Below are 22075 nucleotides of genomic sequence, written 5' to 3'. Positions count from 1 at the left end.
GAGTGGTCGTCAGTGATCTTTGGAGACAAATCGATCAAACCTAGGAAAATGAAGCAGCGAGTTCAACAGGGTGGTGCCCTTTCCCCACTACTGTTCAACTTTTACATTTCTAAGCTCCCTCAACCACCAGAGGTAGTCTCGATTGTCTCTTATGCTGACGTTTGCTCGATAATGGTTATTTCACCGAGCTTTCTCGCTTCGTCACTGCACGGAGCCTAACACTCTCCCCTACAAAATCCTCAGCAACGCTTTTCACCACTTCGACGAAAGAGGTCAGACTGCAACTGGGTATTCTCGTCGATGACGAGCCAATTCCGACGTTGAATAACCCGAAGATCCTCAGAGTAACCTTCAAAAGTCTGCTCTCTTTCTCGGCGCATACAACCGCAATTGTCAATAAAGTACAAAGCCGCAACAAGGTCCTCAAGTCGCTTGCCGGCAGCACGTGGGGCAAAGACAAAGAAACGTTGCTGGCAACGTACAAGGCAATTGGCCGCCCGGTTCTGAACTATGCAACGCCTGTGTCGCTATCGGGGACTAGTAGGACGCAGTGGATGAAACTGCAGACTTGCTAAAACACGGCACTCAGACAGCGACAGGATGCCTTCTGATGTTGCCGAAACACCACCAGCGCAACGAGGCCAATATGCTCCCGATTAAGGAGCATAACACAATGCTCTGCAAGCAATTCCTAGTAGGGTGTCACCCGGGTGTTAGGTACCCGAACAGACATCTGCTTGCGGAAGAACCATCGCGACGGCACGTTAGAAGGCCGTCTGCCTCGGGAGACTCGAACCCCATAGCCCAACTTCGATCGGGCTACTGCAGCAGGTTGAACTCATACTTGAGCAGAATAAATGCTGATGTGCCAAATGAATTCCCCGCATTCGGAGAAAAGCCCCATGACTCGCAGCATCTCTTCACATGCCCACTAAACCCCACCCTGCTAACGCCTCTGGCCTTATGGACAGACCCCATCGAGGCTGCACGCTTCCTGGGTCTACCGCTAATAGAGCTTGACGACAACGATACAACATCCACCGGAAACATGTGTTGGCATTAGCTGAGGGAAAAGACGACATTTCCGAGTACTTAAAAATTTAACTTCAAACGACGTACTGCGCAATAAAATTGATTTTAAAGAACAAAAAAACTCAATCTGGATATAGTGAACAATCTGCATTTTATGAACTGGTCTTGCATTAATTAGTTCACTCGACCCAGATAGCACTGTACTTACAAAGTGCTCCTCTGTAATGCAGTAATGGGACAACTAGTGTGTCTACACCAGCTTTTTGTTACCCGATAATTGCTCATGTTTAACGATCTTAATCCCTACAAAATATTTATTGGAGTATGTTGCCAAGAGGTATGTACTCCGTGGAGTTATTCCTTTGGAGTAATTTTTGGGCTACTCAGATGTAATGCAGAGCTGGTAAATGTGGTCCTGCCCTATACGCTTATCAAGCTAGTCGAACAGTCGGGCTTAGGCTCTAGATGTGCAATTATAGCATTTTCTTTTTAAATTAAACTTTTTTCAAATTAAATGACACAATTTTCGAACAAAGCGAAACCTTTTTCAGGGCAAGCGAAACATTTTTCAAATTAAATGAAACCTTTTTCAGATTCCTTCCTTTTAAGAATGTTTCATTTAATTTGAAAAAAGTTTAATTTAATTTGAATAAAGTTTCATTGTACATACAAATAGTTCGCGACTATTTGAGAACCATTCTGGGACCTATTCTAGACGATTTTCGGGACAGTTCGGGATCATTTTGCTCGTAGTTTCGGACCATTTCGAGCCTAGTTTAGGACTAATTTAGGGCCATTTCGTGACTAGCTCAAGATCATTTGAGACTAATAAGGAACTACTTCGGAACTGTTTCAAGACTTATTCGAGATCATTTCTGAAGAACTTTCACGACCGTTTCGACCATTTCGGGCCTGTTTAAGACTATTTCGGGAATAGTTCGGAATCATTTCAGGAGCCTTTCTGGATCTGTTCAGGACTATTTCAGGCCGATTTGATAGCCATTTGATAGCCATTTGGGGACTAGTTCCAGATGATTTCTGATCCTGTTCAGGACTATTTCAGAAGCATTTCGAAGCTATTTCAGAACCATTTTTTGACTAGTTTACGACTATGTCAACACTATTTTAGGACTACTCCTGGACCATTTAAGACTAGGTCAGAACTATTTCAATACTATTTGGGGACTAGTTCGAATTCATTTCGTGACTTTTTCAGGACTATTTGTTTGAAGTATTCGAATTGCTTAATGTACGCAGACGATGTTAGGTTATTTAAGTTCGTTGGTGCTCCAGAAGATAGGGAACAATTGCAGGCGGACCTGAAAGATGTGCTTAAATGGCCCCCCTGTAGATCCGTACCCTGATACAAGCACATACATATTTATGTATGTAACCATTTTGTAGATATTTGCAAGGAAGAAAATCTCTGAGGAAAGTTTTTTTTATTCGTAAAGTTACGCATATCAGCGCTTCAGTGCCTGAAATACTGTAAGATTTTGCCAGTCAAAGATACTCGTATTAGATGCCTGCTTCAACTACCCCGACTACCCTTTACTGACGCCATGCCATTAGACATTGCATGCAACACGTTATCTCAAACAGCACACTGACACCATGTCACATCAGCTGAGACGATGCCAGAGAGTGGTTGAGGCAAATTCACGAAAAGGAGATGAACACAAAAAAAAAAAACAACAAAATTCTGAAATTTGCGCAATCACCAAAAAATTCCAACGACGACAAAATGTCGATGTAAAACTGTCGTAAGTGCAGCAGTTTAGAAAACGTGGCTAAAAGTGCATTTAAACGGCGTTGCTGCTGGTGCACTGAATATTTTTTTTTCTTCTTTCGGTTCTTTGCTCTGATCCAACGCAGAGTGGCAGCCGAATTGTAACAGCGTAAATGTTTCGCACATCCAGTCTACACAACAACAAACAGTGAGTGACACACGCACACGTAACACACTTTGCCGCTGCAATTCATTTCGCTGACACCCATTCGCTGTGCGTTTGCAAATGCTGCGATGACTAAATAGCATTAGTTGGTGTGCTGGCACTTTAGTGTAAGCATGTCTTAATTGTACGCAGTTGATATGCACTTAACGCGACGCCAACAAATTGCATTACACAGCATATGAAAGATGAAACAAAGTAAGGGTGGGGGCAGAGGTAGTGTACGGCGCTAACAGAGGTTCCTTTGCTGGTGTAAATGGATAGATGTTTGTATGATTCTATGCGAAATGCGTTGAACGGAATACGGGCGAGAAAGTGCGTATGCTCATAAGTAAATGTATATATGAATGTGTAGGTATATGATAACGCTGAGTGTGCTTTCCGTTCTCAATAGTTTTTTCGCCTATGGCTGCACTCAGTTTTTGTAATTTCAAAACTAAGAAAATTTACGATTCCAATAGTAAAATGAATAAAAGTGTACGTTAATTTTATCTCGGCATGGGTAAAATTTGAGTTAACCCAGCAGAGGATTTGTAACTGCTTCTTGTTTAACCCAGCAGAATATCTGTAATTGACTCATGTGTGTACCACTGGATATTTCTGGACTAGTTCCCGAGATCGTTTCGAGACTAGTTTCATGAAGTTTTCGAACGTTTCGGAGCCTATTCAATGCTATTTCAGAACTTTTTCGTGGCTAGTTCGGAATCATATCGGGACATTTTCGGAAACTATTTAGGACCATTTCCGGGCTATGTGAGGAAATTTCAGTAGTATTTTGCAACCATTTCAGGAGCATTTCGGAACTAGTACTGAACCATTTGAGCCTAGTTCAGAACTACTTCGGCACTAGATTGGGTTCAGTTCGGGCCGCGTTCAGGAATATTTCTCAACTAATTTCGGATCATTTTGGGGCTAGCAAGGGACCATTTCAGAACTTGTTGGAGACCGGTATACGACTTTTTCAGAACCACTTGGGGGTTACATCATTACAATTTCGGGACAATTTAATGGCCTAAAAAATTGCATATTCAAAAAAAATTCTTAAAAGTGAGATTAAAAAGCTCAAAATTTTAATCAAAATTTTGTAATTTTTTTTGTATTTTTGTTATGGTTTTGGTTAAAGCATGAAACATATTTTTATGCAAAAATAACAAAAAAAATGTAGCAAAAATCACTATGTAGGTACTAATTTCTGCTTCCCATTGTATTTCACTGGAGAGGCTATTACTTTGTCAGGCCATACACAAATAAATATTTATACTGGCTGATCGTCTACTACTAAGCTGCACCGTAAAAAAAAAACAAATCAGGTTTCTGATTAATAAAATTAATTAGATTCTGGTTATTTAAAGGGTAATTAATCGCGAAGTTAATTAGTTTGATTATTCTTTGATTAATTATTCGGCATAACTGTGTGCCTCATAAATGAAAGAAGGTAAAAGTATTGAAAACACTTTCAAATTAGCCATGCTCCTTGCCTGCATATCCCAATCTAAAGTCGATGCACTTCTAAATAATTGTTCTTACTTCTTGCATCAAAATATAATTTTGCACTCTCAGTCCACTCACTGTTCGCTACTTTTGAATTGGTGGGGATCTAGTCACTATCGGCCTCACTCGTTTTTGGCAATAAAGATCCAGTACAGAACTGGACATATGGCTCACTAGCTTGGGGTTTCTCTACAAGGTATAGTCCAATATTTTATACCAACAGCACCGCAGTATTCGCAGAGCTCATCAAATGTGTACGAATATCTGCATGAAAGTAGTTGGCTCTTGTATGAATGTATGCACATACATATGTAAGTGTGAATATGCATCTGTACCCTACAAGACATTGCTGAGCACTTTAGGCAAAAATTCTCACACATTTACACTTTTGTTTTTGTAGTACGGCATAAATGAGTAGTTTGACTATTAGTACTGAGGACTTTCTGATGACAACATTGAGGGGAAAGTACTCAATTTTTTCCCATGGCCTGAACGAAAATGAGGACTTTGATAAGCACTTTTGTGATTAGGGGTAATGATAATATGAGTACTCATATGATACTCAGCTGTCTTGTAGGGTATGTTTGTTTGTGCATCTGTATGAATGTCTGTGCATTTGTGAGTATGCAGTAGGTTTCCATTAAAAGAATAAAAATCCCCTAAATGCGCTGCACCATCATCATCATCAAACCTTGGAAGCTAAACCATCACATTGGCAATCTCCCGCGCATTTGCCCGGCCATATTTATAAGCTGAAAAGCCAAAATGCATATGCTTTGCTATAACGGTTAACCGAACTGCCAAGGCACTACGAAAACACAATCTGTGCAAAAGCAGACTAACTAATACATACATATATGTATGTATGTAAAGCAACACTAAAACCAGCTCACAGGCAGTCATATTTATGTAAGCGTACTCGAGCGCAAGCTGGAAGTAAGAGCTACCAGACGAAAGCCAGATTCAGACTTAAAATGCATAAATGTACAAAATACGCCCACATAGCGCTAACTACTACTTCTTTTCCTCTCAGTAATCACAAACACCCTGGCTATTTGGCATTTGGCATTATTTATGTCACGAATTGGCAGAGCGGCGAGTTTACGAGTAAAGTCCTAAGCGGTAGGTGCAATATTAGTAAACTACTAGGAAAATTAAGTGAAAAAAAATATATATTTATTTATCTTTTTAAAAAATAAAATAAGTAATAACAAGTTTTTATAAAATTTAAAAAGTATCTTTTTTTTAATAAAAATAAAATCTTAAAATTGAAAAAACCAATTGAATTAAAAACCTAAAAATTTTAGTAAAAAAAGAAGATAAAATATGAAATTCTAAAATTTAAACGAAACTTAAGAAAGGATTTTTGCATTTAAAATCAACAAAATCTAGAAAAATTAATAAAAAAAATTCAAATAAGCAAAATTTGCTCACTCGGGCATTGTGACTGTTGGATCAGTGAGAGAAAAATTATATACAAGTGTACTCTGTCAGAAGAACTTTTCACCATGAAAGTTTGCAAAGTTTCATTTTTGTAAGACTTTCGTGCCAGAATAACAGAGCAAAAAAGAAAGATGGCAAGATAGTTGGAAAGACTTTTGTTATTCTATCCCAAAAGTCTTAGAAAAAAGCTCTCTTGCACAGCATTTAGCTCACGTCGTTCCAACAGTCGCAGTAGCCAAGTGAACAAAGGACGCGTATGCCATCCAAATGATCTGAGTTCGAGTCCTCAGGTGCGGAATTTATATATTTTTCTTTTAATTGTTATATATATTTTACTATTTTAAAAGGAAAACTATATTTCTTGTATTTCATTTAATTTCTGAAAACTGCTGTTTTTTTCTTTTTTAGCTTAATTTTCATAAAATTTTCAAATTTTGTTGTTTGAAAAATTTTTTTTAATACCATTTAATTTTTAGGATTTAATTTTATTTATTCCCTTTTTTTATTTAATATTTTTTTTTTTAATTCTATTTTATAAATTTTGTTTTTTATCTTTTTTAAGGAAAAACATATTTGTTTCATTTCTTTGGATTTTTAAGGACTTATTTTGTTTTTAAACTTTTTTTTGAGTTTAAATTCTTTTTAATTTTTAGATTTTATTGTAAAAAAACACATTTCTTTACAACCCTTGATTTTTCATAATTTTATTTTTTTATATTTTCATAATTTAGTTGGTTATACTGTTACTTTAATTATTTTTTTTATATATTTTACTGAATTAAAAAGAAAAATGTAGTTTTTTATTTCATTTAATTGTAGGTTTATTTTTGTTCCTTTTTTCTCATATTCATTTTTGATAATGTCTCCTTGCAGAAAGTGTGATTTGTTAGAATTCTATTAATTTGTTTAACTTCTATTGGTGTCATTTTATTTGAATTTTTATGAAACCATGGTTTATTCAGAATGTTTGGAAATATTTCTGCATAAGATTTTCCTTTAGTTTAGTTATAATATTATTAGAATAAAATTCTTGCCACTCTTCATTTATTTTACATTTAATTTCTATTATAGCATCTTTAATAGACCATAAAGTTTGAATTCTTTGACCATTCTGTAAAGCAGTGGAAGCTGCTTTATCCACTTTTTCGTTTAATTCAATACCACTATGAGCTGGGATATGATGTAATTCTAAAATTTCAATTGATGAATTATTAAGATCCGTTATCATTTTTTTTGCTATATAATTATTACAGTTTGAAAGAGTCATTAGACTACTTAAACTGTCTGTAAGAATGGCAATTTCTTTTAAATTGATTAATTATTGAAAAATCAATAGCTTTTATGTAATTTAATTTTTAAAAATTTATCTTTCGAAAGACAACAAAGAGCTTTCAAGTTATTTGCCAGAATTGACAATTGTCTTACGAAAGACTTTTGTCTTTTGAAAGACTGTGGTGAGTTGAAAGACAGTTCGCAGAATTGCCCTGTAAGCAAAATCTTTCAAACTCTTTTCCCTACTAAATATCTTTCAATTGTCTTACAAAAGACTTTTAGGTTTTCTTAGCGTGAATTGCTTTGTAATATCGATGAGGGAAAACGAACTCTTTTTTACATGAAGTTGGAGGCAGTCTAATGCTCTGGTATTGATGATGGCACTGCTAACACCCATACATATAAATATACATGCATATGAACGTATTCATGGTAAACGAACGCCACTACCAACCACATACCAAATCAAATTGAATGCTATTTCTGTACGTCGCCATTTTGTTATACTTCCCCCCCCCCCCTCACCACGGCCACGATAAACCTCGCATATACATAGATTTCCATTTATTGTTGTATTTTGACTTTTGCTTTCGTTGCATTTGCTTTGGTGTGGCCAAAAGTGCAACCATTATCCACACGTTGCCTTTAGACAGCCGATGTTTTGGTGTACCTAGAGCAGCTGCAAAAAGCAGCCGTAAGTGGAGCAGAATAATACCGTTGGTTCTGTTTGTTATGAACACATATTGAATAGCGCCAATGTGTATGTATGTCAGCCTCCACATATCAATAAATATGAAGGAATGTGTACACGCTTTCACAAACACACATACTTTGCATGTGGGAGCTCAGGTCGAGCTTGGCACAAACCACTGCCAATATGTATGCACATACATATATATTTGTATGTATGTAAATAAAAACTTCACGTGACGTCTCGCCAATATACATACACTAAATCAAATTAAATTATTTGCTCTGATAAACACTTTTGTGCAAATAATGAATGCACAGTGGTTTCATAGTGAGTTCGCCGTCTGTGACACTATTTCCTCATTTTTCCCCTGAGCCGCATAAGCATATTATATAGCATCATGTGCATATACATTTACATTTCTATATATGTATATATATATTTATGTATGCATCTACATACACGTAGAAGCACTGCAAGTATGTCGTGCATATAATTCATGTAACACAGCAAATAAATGCAAATTACTTAGCCAATGTTGCAGGGAGCAAGTGGGCGAGCAATTTATGAAGTAACCATAAAGTTTGGCATAAGCAGAGATGGTAGATAATTTGTAAGCTTAATAAACTTTATTTGTACACATGCACTTGTAATATCGAACTGATTACGAGTGCTGACCAAAAAATGTGGAATGTCTTAGATATGCAGCTGTTGCGGAATATTTTTTCGTCAGATGTTGTCGGCTCTAGAAAATTGAGTAAGGTCGTTAAAAATTTTAGAGGGACCGATATTTGTTATATACCATCCTTCTTACATATGTATATGTAGGTCCGTCGGGATATATGCTAGTAGCGTGTTGAGCGCTTTGGTGGCTGTAGTCTTCATGGTTCCTATTATCAGTAGAGAAGATTTCTCCCCTAATTTTGCCGATTCACTATATTTGGGGGCGAAGCACTGTGCGGTGCCGAATTTAATTCCCTATCCAGAGTTAGACCTACATAGATATTTTGCCTGAGCAGTTCTCGGCACATTTTAAATTAATATTTCCGAGAGATGGGACGGGTGTGTCTCCTTGTGAATAGTACGAGTTCTAATTTTGTGGAATTTACTCCCAAACCATGATTGTTGCACCAGCGCGATAAATTGTTTAGTGGGATTTGTATTATGAAATTGGTCAGGGTTACTAAATGTTTTCCTGTAGCCGTAATGACAATATCATCGGCGCACAGTGCGTAATTTGGGCGATTTAGGGGAAAGAAAATCGAAGTTGGTATATATCGAGTTGCATTTTTTTTTTTAATTTTTTGCCGGATTTGAGTACAAACAAAAACCGCTGATACGATCTAATAATTGCTAACCCACCTCGGATAATAGAAATATTTGCTTAATAGGAGTGTTTCATCATATAGGTTTTAATAAAAGAAGTCACAAAATTTTATTCACATTTTAAAATGTCTATTTTTGTTGTTTTTGTTTTATGTTCGTTTACTGTTTGTTTTTAAATCACAGATTTTAGCACGTATTATTCCGAATCTAAATTTAGTTCGAGTAGTTAAAAATTCAATTACTATAATTTGTTATATTCAGTTTAGCACTGTGAGCTCTGTAGAGGCTAGAAAACTACAATCCAGATTACCGGATTTTTGGTCAAAAAAAAAGTTTATAATTATCTACTCTAGACTGTATTTTTATAGTGTTTCTGGAATCATTTTCTAAATAGAAGTTTCAATCAGATATTCTCTTCACTGAAAGCAGTTATGCTATGATGTAAACTGTTCTCATAAACAGAGAATGTAAGCGATACTAAAGCAAATTAGGGATACGCCTTTAAACTAGAAATTGCCTAGCAGTTAAGAAAAATTATAAAATTCTTACTAGTTCTATTAATAGTAAAACAAATGGGCATATAAACTTAGTAGGTGAAATATACCGGTTTATTCGATAGTAAAAAACCGAATTATTCGATATTCGAAAAATCAAGATTTCAACAAGACCACATAAAATTTCCAATAAAACCGGTTTCAAAAGACCGGTTCAATCACCCTAGTATGTATCTATTTACCTAGGTGCTTCGTTTTTAACGCCAAGATGCTCCTAACAATGTCACGCATTCTATACTTCAATTAAGCGGTTGTAGTTCTGACATAGCCCACAGATCAAGACGGAGGCCTTGGAACGACCCTTTTTTTGTATGGAAACAAAATCCAGTCTAAAGTGCATGTGCTTGCTTTTTTGATTTTTAACTCAATCGATATATAACTATCCTACCACACACACTGTCAAGCGACAAAAACAAACGATTCTTGGCTTTTATATTAAATTGCTTATAATTCAGCAAATTATTTTTATACCTGCTCATCTCGAATTTATTGCATTGCATTATCAATTATCCGACATACACATTCATTGAGCAATTTATTATAAAAATGTCATAAATATTTGTCACATAAAAAAAAAACGCTTTTAATAATGCAAGCGAATTGAATTGCGTTAATGGTGGCCAACAATTTGTTGCATATTTGCATTTATTATATGGAGAAAGAGAAAGAAATAGCTTGTGAATGAGCAATTATTTTTTATATGCATGCCGGATTCATTTCACTGCACAAAAACCACTTCAGCGCAGAATCAATGCTCAATATCTGTTTGAATAAAATATACGGTAATTTTGGTGACACATTTTTAGGTCCGACTACGTATGTACACATGTATGGTAGTAGATATGTATATATGAGTATATACTTAAAAAGCATTCTTCCTAGTCACACATTTTTTGGGGAATGAATATTAGGGCGGTCCGAATATGCATGAGAAAAAAGTAAAGTTCGCATTGGCGGACCTAATGTATATTATTATTGGAAGCAGAGTTTTCCGGTCGAAAAATATTAATTCTAAATATTAAATTTACGCCTTTAAATTTTTGGACCACCCTAACTAATATGCATACACTACCATGCACTTGAATGGGAACAATGTTTTTTGGCTGTTTCTTCGAGGTTAATTATTTTTAATTTAATTTTCATTATTTTCCAATTAAAATGCAGTTCATTCTCTAACAAAAGTCATATAAATGCAAGTTTTAAAATTCGCTGAAAATTTAAAAAAAGGAAATAAAATATTCATAAAAATTCCCCATTTTTTTTCTGAGGATTTTTGTGTCTGCGGTTTTGTAGCCCATTACGATTTGGTATAAAAATTGCATTGTTTAAAAAAAAATGCGGAAGAGCGTCAGTTAAAAAATTTTTTTAATCAACGGTAATTTGTAGCTACTTCAAACTGCATGCCCAAAATATTCTAAAAATTCTAAGAAAAAAGTTTGAAATTTTGGTGAAAATTTGTCGATTTTTTTTTAATTTTCTATAAAGTTTGAAATTTTTGATAACATGACGTTTTGTTAGAAAATGAACTGCACTTTTATTGAAAAATCATTGAAATTAAATACAAGAAAATTAACCCAATAAAAACAGCGAAAAACTTAGTCCCTATTCAAGTGCATGGGAGTGTATGTATGGCTGTATGTACCGTTTATGTGTATCTACATATGTATGCACTAGTGCTTGTGTGTCATTGTCATGTTTTCTATGTCAATAAAAGTCAAGTCATAAAATCTTGATTAGTACTTGCAGCGCTCGGTTATGGGTAGTCGTCATCAGTGGTCCCTACTCAAAGCTGCTGCCTTGCTAAGGGGACTCATTGGCACACAAATGTAAAAATTGCGCACCCAAACATGCAAACAGCCATTCAATCGAATGTTCAATAGCAGCTTACTGCGCGCTGTTTGTATGACAAATGCATGCACATACATACAAACATATGTACATACACATGTAACGGGTGATTTTTTTGAGGTTAGGATTTTCATGCATTAGTATTTGACAGATCACGTGGGATTTCAGACATGGTGTCAAAGAGAAAGATGCTCAGTATGCTTTGACATTTCATCATGAATAGACTTACTAACGAGCAACGCTTGCAAATCATTGAATTTTATTACCAAAATCAGTGTTCGGTTCGAAATGTGTTTCGCGCTTTACGTCCGATTTATGGTCTACATAATCGACCAAGTGAGCAAACAATTAATGCGATTGTGACCAAGTTTCGCACTCAGTTTACTTTATTGGACATTAAACCAACCACACGAATGCGTACAGTGCGTACAGAAGAGAATATTGCGTCTGTTTCTGAGAGTGTTGCTGAAGACCGTGAAATGTCGATTCGTCGCCGTTCGCAGCAATTGGGTTTGTGTTATTCGACCACATGGAAGATTTTACGCAAAGATCTTGGTGTAAAACCGTATAAAATACAGCTCGTGCAAGAACTGAAGCCGAACGATCTGCCACAACGTCGAATTTTCAGTGAATGGGCCCTAGAAAAGTTGGCAGAAAATCCGCTTTTTTATCGACAAATTTTGTTCAGCGATGAGGCTCATTTCTGGTTGAATGGCTTCGTAAATAAGCAAAATTGCCGCATTTGGAGTGAAGAGCAACCAGAAGCCGTTCAAGAACTGCCCATGCATCCCGAAAAATGCACTGTTTGGTGTGGTTTGTACGCTGGTGGAATCATTGGACCGTATTTTTTCAAAGATGCTGTTGGACGCAACGTTACGGTGAATGGCGATCGCTATCGTTCGATGCTAACAAACTTTTTGTTGCCAAAAATGGAAGAACTGAACTTGGTTGACATGTGGTTTCAACAAGATGGCGCTACATGCCACACAGCTCGCGATTCTATGGCCATTTTGAGGGAAAACTTCGGAGAACAATTCATCTCAAGAAATGGACCGGTAAGTTGGCCACCAAGATCATGCGATTTGACGCCTTTAGACTATTTTTTGTGGGGCTACGTCAAGTCTAAAGTCTACAGAAATAAGCCAGCAACTATTCCAGCTTTGGAAGACAACATTTCCGAAGAAATTCGGGCTATTCCGGCCGAAATGCTCGAAAAAGTTGCCCAAAATTGGACTTTCCGAATGGACCACCTAAGACGCAGCCGCGGTCAACATTTAAATGAAATTATCTTCAAAAAGTAAATGTCATGGACCAATCTAACGTTTCAAATAAAGAACCGATGAGATTTTGCAAATTTTATGCGTTTTTTTTAAAAAAAAAGGTATCAAGCTCTTAAAAAATCACCCGTTATATGAAGACGTATTTCTGCGTATGCATTGCCTTTATGCTCATCTTCAGTGACCTAAAATTACTTCGTAGGCAAGCAATCTTTATCGAGGGGCATACTACATGCACACATACATATGTATGTATGTACATTCACTTTCCTCAATTTGCTCACTTCGCTCAGACCGCATTGTACTGCACTGCACTTTTATGCCACCACAATTACTCCAACATCAATGACGCGTAGTCAGGCAATTCCTCTATGTCACACATAACTACACGAACACTTCTGAAAATACATATGTATGTATGTATGTATGTGTGTGCAGCCAAATGGCAGTCGTTAAAAGTTCAGCTCAGCACCGTTATGCATTGTTATCGGCCGCTATCCTTGTCATCGTCGTCGTCGTCGTCTGCCTTCCCTTCTCCACCGACGACAATGCCGGATTGTCGTCGCCACCGATATCGACTTTACTGTCGCCCATCATCGAATGCATTGCCGTTGATGTTGTTAAATTTGTTCCTCTGTCTCGATATTTTTGTCGTGATAAAATTCGTTCGTTTGCATTTACTTACAGCGGCAGCGGCATGCAATTTGCTGAGGGCTGATTTATGCTTTGCTGTGGTAATTTCAAGTCTAATTCTTGGATAAGCTCAAGTGTCATTTGACGTACATATATAAGCATAACGAATGTTCGTGTGGATTCTATACTTGCTCCTTAAATAAATCTAGGGGCAATTTTCTTTGAAATCCTCGACTTAGCTGCTTATGTCGAGTTTGCACTAGCTTTCCAAATACTGATTTACAGGTATGTATTACCTATTAAATGCCTAAAAATTGAATTCATTTATCAGTATCACCGAAGTCAGTAGCGCATTAATGCTTTGAGAAAATATGCAATGCAAATAATTTAATATGTCTTAGAGAAACTTATGCAGCATAGCTAAGCTAACGAGAAGGTTTTAGCGTTATTATATTTATCTTTTAGTAATAAGTTTTCTAAAACTAAAAATTTGAGAAAATTTAAGCAACAAGAAAATAACTGAATTTAAAAAATTTAAAAAGTTTATAAACATTAAATAAAATTTGAAAATATTTATTTTTTTAACAATAAAACTTAAAAATTAGAAGAAAAAATTTTATTCAAAAGTAAAAAATTCCAGCGCCTTCGTCTTGGTCTACAATTGGTCTAAATTCAAACATAGTATACGTGGTATGGTTATGAGCATATCCAAGTCAAAAACGAAAGTACACTAAGAAAAAATAAGAAAATCGATAAAAATATCAATGACAAAATCGATAAAAAAATCGATTACAAAATCTATACAAAAAATCTATAACAAAATCGATTAAAATATCGATAGCAAACTCGATAAGAAATATCGTTTATTATATCAACAAGTTCCGGAAATATCGGTAGCAAAATCGATAACAAAATCGATAAAAATATCGATAACAAAATCGATAAAAAAAATATCGATAACATAACCGATAAAATATCGATTATTATATCGATAGGTCCCTAGAATTCCGAAAATCTCCAAAGTCCTAAAATAGTCCCCAGATTGAGTCTTTGTCGATATCCTTTTCTCTATATTTACCTTTATTTTAATCTTTCTTCCTCTATCTTCATCTTTACTTTTATCGGTATCCTCATCCTCATATTTTTCTTTATATTCATCATTGGTTTTACTTTTATGTTTATCATATTCTTCATATACATATTCCCCCTACCCTTTGCCTTTTATAAATATTGTGCCATCTGTTATTCAAGAGCCGAAGTAGCTACACACATATACTTTCTGTCTCCTTCTCTCACTTCCAGCGCATGCACGTGCTTGCAAAATGATGACGAAGTGATTTTGAATGGAAAAGCATTTATGCCCATACATACATATATTTGAATCAAAAAAACATACCTAAAAGATATCAATCAATACTTAACATATACCAAACGAAAGGAAAACACGATATTCGATTAAAGAACAAAAAACAAAACAAAATCGTTCGAGCGGTTTTCGAGCATTTTGGTTTTAAAAAAATTTGCAAATTTTTTAAACAATTTTTGGCCTTTAAATGCTCGGTATTTGTTGAACTTATATAAAATTTGTACACAACAATGTTTCTAGTGCTCCAAAGAACCTATATCCCGAAAATGAAAGTTTTATCTGCAAATCATAAGTTGCTAGAGCACTTTAAAGGCTCAAAATTTACCCCAAAATAAGCCAATATTTACAGTTATTTCGACGACAGACACTGAATCGGTTACTTACATAACTGTATCTGCCGATAGGCTTGGAGTTTTTTCTTTGAAACGGCACAGTTTTCTTTGAAATCGTTTTACTAGTGTTTTCGTGAAGCTCTAAAAATTACAACTACAACATTTTAACATAGCCTCCACATCGAAACGTAGACGTACATACGTCTACGTCAAAAACTCGGTTGCCGAGGATTGAACTCGGAACTCTCGAATGACACGCCATTGCTCTACTCACAGGGCCGGTGCTACTATTACAGCAAAGTTAGCGAAATTGAAGTTGAATGAAAACAAGCACAAAATGTCAGAATCATTAATTAAAAATTCACATTAAATCTTACACACAGCTATCCGCATCTCGTCATATTCAGACGGTGGGAAATCGACTTCATCGTCATCGACTGGGGGCTCGGGTTCGTCTTCTCCACTACCTTCAGTGCTGCTGCCATTCAAAAGGGTAGGAAAGTGTTCCCTCCATAATTTAAAAAACTGGAAGCATGCCTTCCGTCTATCATAACATGGTTGATATGGTTTCTCGTTTTTCGATCTGGAGACAGCCATGTATTTAGCTTGATGGATTTTTTTTTCTTGAACCTAGTACTACAGTGTACCATGTTTCGGCCCGCGGCGAAGACAGTTAAGATCTAAAAAATTTATATTTTCTCAATAAACGAGACGACGACGAGACTAACGATAACAATAACGATGGCCTATCCCAACTCCACTTAACCCCTTATTGGATGGGTAGGTACATGAATACCACATAAAAATATGCAGAAAATTTAGGATTTGTTCTGCCATATATATATTTTCTTTAGAATGCAGTTTTTTAGTCTATTATATATTGTTTTCCATAGATATTTTATTATACTCTTACAGCTTAATATTTTCCTATCAATGATCATAAAAACAGAACTGCTCGTTTCACTGCACAAGCAACTACCTTCCCCATTCAGGCGGATGTTATTTTACGACTTAGTGTGTGATTGGCATAAACAACGCCGCTGGTTCCCAGATTAGTGTTCTTTTTCTTATTTTCTATGTGCTATCAAAAAAATTTGTTCATCAGCGTGGCGGTTCAAACAAAATTTTTATGACACGAATTTGTGGTAAAAAGAATACATCATTAATGGCTGCACGGAGGCAGCAGCTGTACATGTACTCTTATATGTATGTATGTATGTATGTATTTACGTATATGTGGAAGAAGTTTTTTTTGTTCTACTATAATCAAGTAGTATAAGTAATGGCAAATCATTTCAGGCACCCAATTGACCCACAAAAGTATCAAGCTCGAACACAAATTTAATTTATTGTCGATTCTATTTCGGTAGAGCAGAAATAATCTTCTACTATGTGCTTATGTACATACACACAGCTACACATATGAGAATGCGCTTGAATTTGTGTTTAATCTCAATCTCTCTCTCTCATCTTCTCTACTCCTCTGTTTTGGTATATTTTAGTGGAGCAAATTGCAAATGACGTGTCAGCAATTGGATTGCATGCAACGACATGCTGAAGGACATGGCGATTTGTGGCACAAGCAAGCCAGCATTTTGAATGAGACTCATCAAAAGACTGATACAACAGCTGCGGTCTGTCGGACAGCTTATGCAGGAGGGGCAGTAGTGGTGGCGGCAACAGCGGCGGCAACTGCGACAATAGACATCGCACCGGACACCTTGACACCCGATTCCTTAATAAATGGTACACCAGTGGCGGTAACGGAGGTGCTAGCCGCACCTACAACAGTTAACGCTGATATTGCCTGCTCGACTGGCGATTCAATTGTAGCAGCTGTTGGTGGTTGTGTACTCGGTGCACCGATGTTAACTGTAACAGGTGGCAGTGGTGGTGGTGGTGGTGATGGCATGCAGGTAGAAATTGCAGCGACTTCCGCTCTATGTGCAAATCGAAGCCAAGTAGCTAAGGCAGCAACGGAAATGAAAGCAACCACAACATGCAATGGCAGTGGCAACAACACTAACAACAACAGCAGCAGCAGCAGCAACAATAGTACAACCAGCAGCAATAGTAGTCATGCAATAGGTGCGAGTAGAAAAATAATTAAAACGGCAACAACACTAACAACTACTAGACCAACGGGAATTCGTGGTGAAGCTGCACATGCAACTGGAACTGGAACTACGACTACAGCTACAACTACTACAGCAACAACTAGTGCAACAGCGACGAAACCAAATGATTGGGTTGTGATTCCGGTATTTGCGGATATTGTTAAATTGGCACTGGCCGGACGCGAGGAATGCCTTCAGCGGTAAGCTCAAATTCACTCTCAGTCTCACATATCCGGTTTTATGTACATAGCTATGTATCTACATATGTATGTATGTCAAACAACTGCCATAACTCAACCAACAACAACAAACTCACAACACACACATGCACACTCACAGGTACCTGTACGATTTATAATTTCCCAGTCAGTTTGCATCCAGTTCACGCCTGTGTTGCACAGTAATTGTGGCATATCAATCATACGCCCTGTGGCACAGGCGGATATGCAAGTTTTATTATGAAAATTGGTATGGAATTTGTTATGAGCAATGGCAGAGACAATATTAATTGGCAGTGTGCAAAGGTAAAATTAGCTGAAATGTTGCTTAGACAGCGGGTGATTACAGCAGCAAGTGATCTCAACAAAGTTAATTTTCTAATACTTCTGTATGCCTGTAGGAAGAAGCAAAAAGTACTATTTTTGGAGTAAAATTTCTTTGCGTTCGACTGAGTGTAAATGCAAACATCGATTTAACGAAAAAACGACACTTTTTTGTTGGGCTCTTATTCCAAACGAATAATCGATATAAAATGGTAGGGTTTGGGTGGGGGGTGGTTTGTCACAATTAAGATTAAGATCAAGATTGAGTTTGAGATTAAGATTAAAATAGCTTCAATAATTATGCAGAAAAATAGTCAAGTAATATGGCGAAGGCATTTTTTGTTAATGTCATCAGATCTGCAACGTTCGTTCGATTTTCAAAACTGTGATATTAAATTAAGAAGTTTTTTTTTTAGTTTTGCGGAGAGTTGGCACTGATCAAAAAATTAAATTCAAATTAGTTAATAAGTTAAATCATTTATTCCGAATTTTATTTAGCAGTGTTGCCAAATGTTTAAAGAATCAAATTCAACTTGAGTTCGGGCAATTGGGTAATTGAAATATGCATTAAAGCATAAACAGACAGCAGCGTTGATCTGGATCAACTCGGGAATTAACTGCGGTTGATCCGAATTAAGTCCGTGTTAATCCGGATCAACGCTGCCGTCTGTTTAAGCTTTTAGAAGAAAGGTGTCAGTCGAAAGATTTTAGTTTGAAAATATTTTGGAGAGAGTTGCCACCAGTTTGAAAACTCGAATTAAATTAAATTATGCACAGGTTTTATAATCTTAAATTTGAACTCCTAGAACATTTCCGAGGTATTTTAAGAGGGGTGCCACCGGTTTAAAAATTTAAATTCAAATTAATTAATAAAAAATTAATTAAAAGATTAGTATCAATCCAAATGGATTTGAAATGCTTTATTTCTAAACTATATTTGGAAGTGTTGCCACGTATTTTTTGATACAAATTTAAATTAATTCTCAACTATTTAAAATTCGTATGCCAAAGCCAACTTCCGTCAGCTTCCCTGATAATTATACATATAAGGAAGTTGTTAGCATATTTGTCTACGGGTCAGTGCACCGCAATAAGTGCTTTACCGAAAACCTTTGCTTTCGTCTGGTTATAGTCAACCAGAGTTTGCTGGGTATGCATTATTGACACTTAAGCAGGTTAGGTAACGATATTAGATAATATTTAAGCAGGAATCTCGAAAAACATATACATACTTTTTATTGATTTGCGAAAGTTGTATATAACCTAAAAAATTCTTGTACATAGTAATGTGTCAAGAGACAAGCTGAACCTTTAAGTATTGTTTTGACACACACCTGTTATATTGTTCCTTTTCAGAGTTTACCACCCTTTTCAGAAGTCTCCTGGCCTTTCTTCTAATCTTGTATGTTTTCTCTGGCTATTTTTTCTCAGTGGATATGCTAACTCAAAAAAACCAATCCTCGCCGATTGTCTCTTCAATTGATTTCAAGTTTATTGAACCCTGATATATGTGTTGCTTGATTTTACCGACTGGGTGGTAGGATTATTTATTTTGGAAGGAACCACAAGGGATGACGACAATTCGCTCCAAAATAAATCAACTCTGATATACTTTTAAGTGGCAACATAAACCTTTACCAGTCTGCTCCTTTGACCATTTTGTTGCCTTTCCGCAACATGTGTCGTTGGCAGAGTGAATCTGGCATACACAATTTTTGAATTTTTTCCCCCAAAATTATCCAGAACCTTAGCAAAGTGCATTCTTTTTTTTGGGGTTGTAGCGTTTTTTATGGCCGGGCTAGTCCACCGGATATGGCCAGGGTGCAAAGTGTATTCAATCGTACGCGGTGCTACAACACATTTGCCCGGTTTTTCTGGCCTTCAGAATTGAAGAAGCTTATGCCTCCAAGTTCACAGATGCGCCACAGATGCTTCCTAAATACTATTTATTGAGGGTTCACTTTGATTTGAGTTAAAATATTTTCAGTCATACCTAAAGGAAATAAAAACTAAGCGGTCTTCTAATACATACATAAAAGTGCTATACATAAAAGTGTAACAGCCTGCCGAAAACAAATTTTAACAGCTGCAGGCAATGAAGTGCAAATTTCTATTGCCTACAAAAAAAAAAAAGTAAAATTTATTATTTTATTACTTTGTTGAATACACTTTCGCTTGCGTGTTAATAGAAATTTGTACACTCCTCATTATTTTCTTCTCTTCCTGGTGCAAATTTAGGCAAAGCCTTTTTATTTTTTATTACTTGTTGATGATGCCATCACTAGAGTGGTCCATTCAACTAACGTGCTGTTAAATGCAATAAAATTCCAGTTTATGCTTTATTAAATTCAACAACACCGCCATAACACCAACGCATTACCGGAGCTTTCAGGCTCCAACACATACATAGCTACAGCCATAGTGGTACATTAAAGCAATCAGCTGCCAACCGACGAAATAGCCTGGCGCCTACTGACTGCCTACTTACCTATGTAAGTATTTACTTACATACATATGTGTGCCTATGTGTGTATGTATGTATGTATGTATCCGAGCACCAACAACGTTCTACTTAAATCCAATTTCAAGTGGCCAGCAGGCGTCGGCGCAGCAATCATTAGCGCCCGCTGTCATTTAACTCGACTCTGCACGGCCCAACAGAAAAGCGCAGCGTAAATAAACACATTTGCACACAAACTCGTAATCGTATGTATATACATATGTATATATGTATTTATGTATGTACGCATCGTCATCGTCATGCTCATGTTCTTGCTTGCGTACTTGTTTATGCTTTTCTCTATTATCTACATATGTGTTTTTGCAACAGTGCGTATACGTTATTTTATTGCATGAAAATGTGTTGCACATACTCGTACAGCGAGAGGACCTACATACATACGTACGCCTGCTTGTTTACACATTTTACCATTAATTCATTCACACAAACATATGTACGCATATTAAGTACGCTTGCACAGCAGTATACCGCACCGTTTGTCATTGACGACCAACTCACCCACAAACTGGCCAACGGCATTGCTAAATAGCAAGTGTTGTTGCTACGCCGCACAGTGTGCTTTTTCTACACCCCATGCGAATTGATCGTAGCGCTTTCGACAGAAGCAACAATTTGGTATGAAACAAAATGGTTTTGAAAGCTACTGTAAATCCCTTTCACGAAAAGGTATTGCCATTGAGCCACAATTACTTTTAGCCCATCAAAATAATAGTGTACAGCCGTTTCTGAGTAAAGAGAGGTCTAACTAACTAAACTCTTCTTGAATCTCTTCCGTCTGACATATTGATACACATGTATTCCAATAAACTGATTTGATTACCCCTGACCCCCTCTTTTAATAATTCATTTCACCTTTTAAACATATGACAACCCTCTTGAAACACCTCAAAAACATTCGGAATATTCAAGCGAAATATTTTTTAACACTTTTTCGTTTGACACCCATATTTCATGTAACCTATGCAATAGTTAGCTAAGGTCGACTTTTTAAGTAGGCGGCAACCCTTTACAAAACTATTTTTAAACTTAAACCTTCTTAAGCTCTTTCCTCTGACACTCATATCGTGTTACATACATATGTATGAATGTATTTCATTTATCCAATTGCATTAATTAAATTTAAATTTGATTTTATATACATGTGGCAACCCCGCTAAAGATAGCTGAGAAAAAAAAATGTTTCAAATTCAAAAGTTTAAAAATACATAATTCATTTAAGTTATTAACTAATTTCAATTTAACTTTTGAAACGGGTGGCAACCCTCTTCCAACATTTGAAAAATATTCTTAGTGTTCAACCTAATGGCATCTTAACACTCTTTCTTTTGTCATCCGTATTTTGATGTTTTATATGATTTGTGTATAAGTTAACCCAATTCGACATTTCAAGCAGGTGGCAACTCTAACTACTTAAAAAATGTAAACGACAGATTTATAGGAAATTGAGGTAGTGTGAAATTTTTATGAATTATTTGAGCTAAATTATAGAGACTGTTCAAACCCAATATCTCGAGAAATATCGATTTGGTATTCCGTAACTTTTTTGTAGGAAATTTAGTTTCTTCAGACAGGTACAGCATAATTTCCCACCAGCCTTATTTTGAAGTTAACATTAGTTATGACCAGTTATGAAAAAAGCGTCGATTTTTCGAATATGGTTTCTTTTTATTGTTTTCCA

At 36.2% G+C, this 22075-nt stretch overlaps 1 protein-coding gene across 1 annotated transcript in view; it reads left to right on the top strand.

The window, feature by feature from the left end:
- The window catches only part of LOC108367583 (ras-GEF domain-containing family member 1B), a gene marked incomplete at its 5' end in the record, with an annotated part of 175944 nt that overhangs the window by 47602 nt on the left and 106267 nt on the right, over positions 1–22075 (top strand). The window contains one exon of the mRNA XM_017622241.1: positions 16720–17534. Coding sequence (XP_017477730.1) covers positions 16720–17534 — 815 coding nt within the window. The remainder of the gene's footprint in view (positions 1–16719; positions 17535–22075) is intronic.

Source organism: Rhagoletis zephyria, unplaced genomic scaffold (genome assembly GCF_001687245.7).
Source record: "Rhagoletis zephyria isolate East Lansing unplaced genomic scaffold, Rhagoletis_zephyria_1.1 Rzeph_scaffold_00047, whole genome shotgun sequence".
NCBI classification, from domain to species: domain Eukaryota; kingdom Metazoa; phylum Arthropoda; class Insecta; order Diptera; family Tephritidae; genus Rhagoletis; species Rhagoletis zephyria.
Note: the sequence above shows the minus strand (reverse complement) of the source record. Positions and strands in the feature narration are given on the sequence as shown.